Genomic DNA, 6,217 nt, shown 5'->3' on the forward strand with positions numbered 1-6,217 from the left:
TGGAAGTCATACCCCATAATTAAATGACGTTCTAAATTAATCTGTTCCAAATGTTGGCCATCTATTAAAACATTTTTATGGCAGGGAGTTTTAAAATTCTTAACTGACATTTCAGTGCATGTAGAAACTAAAGTACAACTAACTACACAGTTGGAGCGGGAACAGGAAGTTAATACTGCCACCCAGTGTTGGTTTCCTCAAATGAAACGGATTTTAATTGAATGAATTTCTTGTATTGCACAGAGCAGACAGACCACTTCCTGCTTTGTGGTTACACAACATTCTCACAAACCAAATGTGCTTTTTCTTTGGGAGGTCAAAAGAACATCAGACAAGGAATCAATTACTAACCAAACCATTTATTATGCATGAACAAATCCCTTCCTGCCTGGTGTGCGCAGACACTATCGCACACGCGCGCACACATACACACGCGCACACACTCAGCGGACGTTTAAATACACGACGACACGGTGACAAAAGGGGCCGCTCGGCTCACTGTTGTGTTGCACATGCTTGAATAGAATGATGGCTATTGTTTCTTATGTACACTGTCTGCAACCTTCCCCAAAAGTAACATCCACATTGGGGGGGGGGGGGGGGGGGGGGGGGGTTTGGCTGAAGAAAAACAAAAATGGACTACATGAATATGGCAGCAACAATGACTGAAAGAGTCCTAAGCGCTAGTTATTTACAAGTTGGTGTGCCTTGTTTTTTTATTTTAGTTGGGTGGGGGGCGAGGGGGTCTACTCCACCTGGGACGACAAAGCAAATAAGGCACGACTAATACTTGGGCCGTTACTTTTTGAAAAGGGGACCGTCCACGAGAGGATTTTTTTTTTGGGGGGGCGGGGGGGACGACACAGACTTATAGCCGGCTTGTAAACAACTGAGTCGCTTGATTAGGAACACCAATCCAATCACCTTCCATTAGCCCCCCCCGATTCCAAAACATGTAGCTAAGCCCCCTCCCCCGCACGCTAACGAACATCGACCGGTAGTGCACGGACTACAAGCAAGAGGAGCGCGCCGCCCTGCCTCGCACCTTTGGTACTGCCACACCTGTGCCCGACGGCGAAATGATCGATCGACCGACGGCTTGATTGCCGAGGCCGTCACAAGCGAGTGCACGTGTGAGCCAGATCGTAAAACCAAGAACAACAAGTTTTCCTGGAGCCCGTCCAGAAGAAGAAGCGGGGGGCCTGAGATGGCGGCGGCCGGTCCGAGTTTTTTTGGGGGGCTGGGGGACGGACGGACGAAGTAAGGAAGCAAGGAAGCAGTCAGTCGTGTTTGGGGTGCTCCTTGATGTCTTTGACGTCCTCCTCGTCCGTGTACTCCGACGGCTCGTCGCCCGGCTTCAGCAACCGGCCCACGTAGTCGTACTTCTCTGATGGCACAAGCCCAACAAAACAACACTTTCATCAAATGAAAAAACAGCATGTCAATGTCAGTTCCAAAAATCAACAAACAAAACATACAGAAAATATCCCCAAAAATAACTACATTTGAGTTATATCAAATTTAACAAGGTCAATTATTAAACTACATATTCATCCATTGTCCGTACCGCTTCTCCACACGAGGGTCGCGGGCGTGCTGGAGCCAATCCCAGCCATCTTCGGGCGGGAGGCGGGGTAAACTCTGAACCGGTCGCCAGCCAATCGCAGGGCACATAGAAACAAACAACCATTCGCACTCGCATTCACACCTACGGGCAATTTAACCTAGCACGCATGTTTTTTGGGGGATGTGAGAGGAAAGCGGAGTGCACTAACTAATGAAATATACTGATACAAAAAAAAAAAAACTAAAAAATTAACGTTTTAATTACTCAACGTTTAAATTATATGGAAAACAAGACATTTATTTAACTATGCAAGGGAAAAAGCATCAAAAGTGAAATAAATTACATAAAAATAAAACTATTTAAAATAGATAATGTATATTAGATTTAAAAAAACAAAGGAATATTTTAATGAGTTGAAAATGAAAATAAAGTAATGTAAAGAGTACAAAGGTCAAAATAAAATTGGTATTTTATGTGAAAAAAACAATATGAACAATTGTAAATTTTTTGTTATACATAAAAACAAAAGAACATTTAAATAACACCAAATAACTTAAAATACTAATAAGGAATAAAAATGTTTTTTGAAACGTCAATTATATATATTTTTAAAAATTGTACGTTAATTATTGCAAAAACAAAGCAAACAAGAGAATCTTAAAATTTAACAGAAAATAGAATATTTTAATTGTTAAGGAAAAATTCTTTACAAATTAAGGGAAGAAAATTATTCAAAAATAATATTTACATTAGGTGAAAGAAATATTACTGTACCCCAAAAAAATTTATGCACACTAAACATTCATATTGCATGTAGAAAATTATTATTGAAATGTTTTATTTGTTTTGTATTCCAATGAAGAACTTATGATTGAAGAAAACGTCATTTCTGTTAAGCATTAAGGTATTTTATTGTTTGTATTTTTGAATATTAAGAGTGGTTAACTATCTTTAGAATGGGACTCAAACCTCAAAGCGCCTTTCACGTTACTAAAACTTTGTGTTATCGGCGCCCGTCCCGTGAAATGGGACGTCTTACCCATGAACTGCATCTCCCACTCGCGGACGCTCTCCATCTGCACGGCGCTGAGGTCGGACAGGTCGTCGTACTCATCCCGCAGGGCGTCTTTCTCCAGGCAAAAGGTGGCCAGGCCTCGGGACGCGTCGCGACCCGCGAAGATCCCGTACGGACCCTCTGACGCCGGGAAAACAACAACAACAACAACTCATCGGTCAGTCCACTCTTCAAAACGAAACGAGGGTTGCATCATCACAACAAGTGAAAACATCTAAGTTATCTTCCCCAAAAAGATACGGCAGGGACGTAAAGACCCTGCCAGGGCTTTACGGCCCTGGCAGGGTCACCCGAGGGGAACGGGTCCTACGTGAGGGAACAGACAAAGCGCGGCTCAAAAGACACCCAATGATGAATAACATCAATGGACCTCGTTTTCCCTTGCCCGGACACGGGTCACCGACGTGCGTCCCCCTTCCCATGGGCTCAGCACCTGCGGGAGGGGCTTACGTAGGCAACGGCAGTGAGACCTGAAGGGGTGTGATCGGGTGGACCGCCCCCAAAACCAGAACCCGTGTGGTGTTCTGTTATTGGACTTCTGTTCTTGTCACGGAGAGTCCAGGACGAACTCCAACATACACGCGCACTTGGCACCAGGACACCCTGGGTCGCAGTTCGACCAACGACTTTGCGGTCGTGTCATCGGACTTGCGACCGCATGTCTCGGACACTCGGGTGAAGAGAGGGGCGGAGCTGTCAAGCGATCGCAGCCAATTTTCAAGCAATATTGAGTTTGGCCAGCGACTGTGTCACAATTTTTTATTTTGGCCCGCTGTGAATTTGAGTTTCCCCACCCCTGATATACTTTATCGTTACAGGCTGCGAACACACGCGCGACCCTGCACACACATGCCACTCACGCACACACACTCGCACGCAGTATCAACGAAGTGTGTTGTTATCAGCGTGCAGATTAGATGTGCCGCAAGTGTTTAGATAAACATTTACTGACATGTTTTCCAGCTGCATGCTTTCATTCAAGAGAGATAAACACATACTTTTTTTTTTTTTTTTTTTTTATTTCATCTCACTTTAGTTAAGATGAAAACCAGAAAACGTTTGTGGACGAGATACCGAACGAACACGTATAACAGCTCCGGTGTTTGGGATTTATAAGATTAAAAAGTACAAGGAACAGAACGCTTTGACTGCGGCAGGCAGGCAGCGCATTGTGCTGCGAGTTGTCTTTGCTCTTTTAGGGGAAAAAGAAAACCAAATAAAAGCTTCACATATTCCACATTGAGCACCTGTTACAACATTTGGGAAGAGAATCAAGTCGCAATAAATGATACAAGTTGGGGAAAAAAATGCATCAATTTCAATACAAGTTTTCCAGATCACTCAAGTTAGTTGTAGGGTTATGGTTAAAAAATAGGGTTTCAAGGCAAGTGTTAGGGTTTCATGAACAGTTTACTGTTTCAAAGTCAGTGCTAAGGTTTCAAAGTAGGTTTTCAAAATAGGGTTTAAAGGCACATGTTTCATGCAAGGTCTGAGGTTTCAAAGTAAGGTAATAAGACAGGGTTAAGGGTCGAAAGTAGGGTTTCTAGCCAGGGTTAGGGTTTCACAAGACGCTTTCCCAGCAAATTTGTTTGCTGTTTGGTTTCGTAGCAGGTTTTGGGGCTTTCAAAGTCAGCCGTCAAGGGGGCGTTAGGGTTCCAAGCAGATTCCGAGTGCGCACGCCCACAAAGATAATGTAGATCATAATCTTGTTGTGTGATATATTGTTCAAGAAAGATTGGGGGAAACCACCAAGAACGTGCTTACGTCAGCCTTCCTCCTCCGCTCTCCAACTTGTCAAATCTCCGACATCCAAACAAGAGCGAACATTACAAAAGTCGTGCTAACCAGTTAGCTCCTAGCTAGCTAATTCAAAACAGAGCAGAAAAACGAGGATAGCTCCCAATTCGCGAAGCTACTTTGCGCCCGATTGCTGCCACGTAAACGCTCCAATGTCGTACATTTGAAAGTGTTGAAACGAGAGTTAAGAAAAGTCTGCCGGTGGTCGTGCTAACTAGTTAGCAGCTAGCTATTGCCCATTCGAAACGAAACCAGAGGCTAGCTTGCAATTCACGAAGCTCCGTTACGCCGAATTGTTGCCACGTAAACTGTCCGATCGCGTACATTTTAGAGAGTTGCAACGAGAACGTGAGCTTTCAAGTGTCGGCGCTGCTAGCTCCCCCGCCCCGAAAGCGAGAGGCTAGCTTGCCATTCACGGAGCTCATTTACGCCCGATTGTCTGCTTGGGGACACGGACGCACCTTTCCCGTAGAACTTCTTGCCGCTGGTCACGTCGAACACCTTCATGTTGACGGCCACGAGGATGCGGGGGTTCCGGAGCCCGTCGTACTCGCGCAGCTGCTCCAGCGTCAAGTCCCGCCGCCTCATCTTGGGCAACACCGAGGCCTCGCCGCCCCGGGCCGCGCCGTCCTCGCCGAGCCGCCTGGCCCAGCGGCGGTAGAGCGCCACGCACGCCGCCAGCACGGCCAGCGCCACGGCCGCGTTCAGCAGCATCCCACCCCCCACGCCGCCGGACTCCTCCGCCGCCTCCTGGCCGCCGCTGGTGTCGAGTGGAGCGCTCGAGCTGTCTCCATCGTCCGCCATGCTGCACGCTTCGCGTCTATCCGCCCCTGGCCCGGTGCTGCGTTCGGGGCTGTCGGAAAATGGAGTGACGGCCAGGCGATTGCCATTTTGGGGCTGAAAGCATTCACACGTTGTGATTGCATCTTCATTTGCATGATTTTGTTATTGTCGTTATTGTCCTTCTAACTACTTCCGCATTTTTCATCACATCCACACCATTCCATCTTCAACATGTTTTCTCGTTCAAAAATGCCCACATTTTACACTCCCAAATTCCCCATTCATTTCCAAGGAGACGTTCAACAAACAAAACATAGTGTCGCACAATTCCCATTCCACATTCAGAACTTTTTCAAAACGCATTCCCACATCAGCCAAATTGCACATTTTTCACCCACATTTTCCTCCATCATTTCTCTTCATTTTCCTATTCTACATTGTTCCCCCCCTTCAACATTTCTTGATTCCAATGACAAATTATTTCTCACATGACCCAAATTCTATTACTTTTCCACATTAATACAAAATCAACATTATTCGCAAAATATTTTCCTCATTTTCCCAAATGCAGACAAAGATTCCCTCCTGCTTCCACCTTTCTCGACCGATTCCAACTTCAAACTGTTCAGCTCATTCTCGGTCATTTCGTATCATTCCATATGATTTCATTCAGCATTTGTCCATCACATGCAATTTCTCTTACAAATGTGGTGTTTGGGACACAAATTCACGAGTTGTTACATTCAAATTCAAATCAAGGGAGACTCTACCGATAAAACGTTGTTATTAAGGTACTTACGTCACTTCACTTTTGAAAAAGACTTGTACAGATATTAAAATATCAAGATTTAGAACTAGAGCGATGGAAATGATTATCGAGTGAAAGGTGTGAAGTGATGGAACAACATAGAAACTAAATTTCTTTCCCAAACATAACAGCGTCACAGTCACAAATTGGGCACTTTCCTACTAAAACACATTGGCCATGAAAAAAA

The 6,217-nt window shown here is 45.0% G+C and overlaps 1 protein-coding gene across 1 annotated transcript; it reads right to left on the minus strand.

Annotated features, from left to right (window-relative positions):
- Window positions 1–339: 339 nt before the first annotated feature.
- On the minus strand, window positions 340–5,284 carry pgrmc2 (progesterone receptor membrane component 2). The gene is made up of 3 exons (XM_061794327.1): window positions 4,901–5,284; window positions 2,607–2,762; window positions 340–1,387 (listed from the first exon to the last, which is right to left on the minus strand). The coding sequence occupies exons 1-3, from the start codon at window positions 5,241–5,243 to the stop codon at window positions 1,281–1,283; spliced, it is 606 nt and encodes a 201-aa protein (XP_061650311.1). The 5' UTR covers window positions 5,244–5,284; the 3' UTR covers window positions 340–1,280.
- Between the last annotated feature and the right edge of the window lie 933 nt (window positions 5,285–6,217).

The sequence above is a fragment of the Phyllopteryx taeniolatus genome, chromosome 13 (genome assembly GCF_024500385.1).
Source record: "Phyllopteryx taeniolatus isolate TA_2022b chromosome 13, UOR_Ptae_1.2, whole genome shotgun sequence".
NCBI lineage: Eukaryota > Metazoa > Chordata > Actinopteri > Syngnathiformes > Syngnathidae > Phyllopteryx > Phyllopteryx taeniolatus.

Coding starts and splice junctions, on each gene's coding strand:
- pgrmc2 (XM_061794327.1), bottom strand. CDS start 5,243: ATGGCGGACGATGGAGACAGCTCGAGCGCTCCACTCGACACCAGCGGC. Junction 2,763..4,900: donor CAAGAAGTTCTACGGGAAAG/GTGCGTCCGTGT, acceptor TCCCGGCGTCAG/AGGGTCCGTACGGGATCTTC. Junction 1,388..2,606: donor GTGGGAGATGCAGTTCATGG/GTAAGACGTCCC, acceptor TTGTGCCATCAG/AGAAGTACGACTACGTGGGC.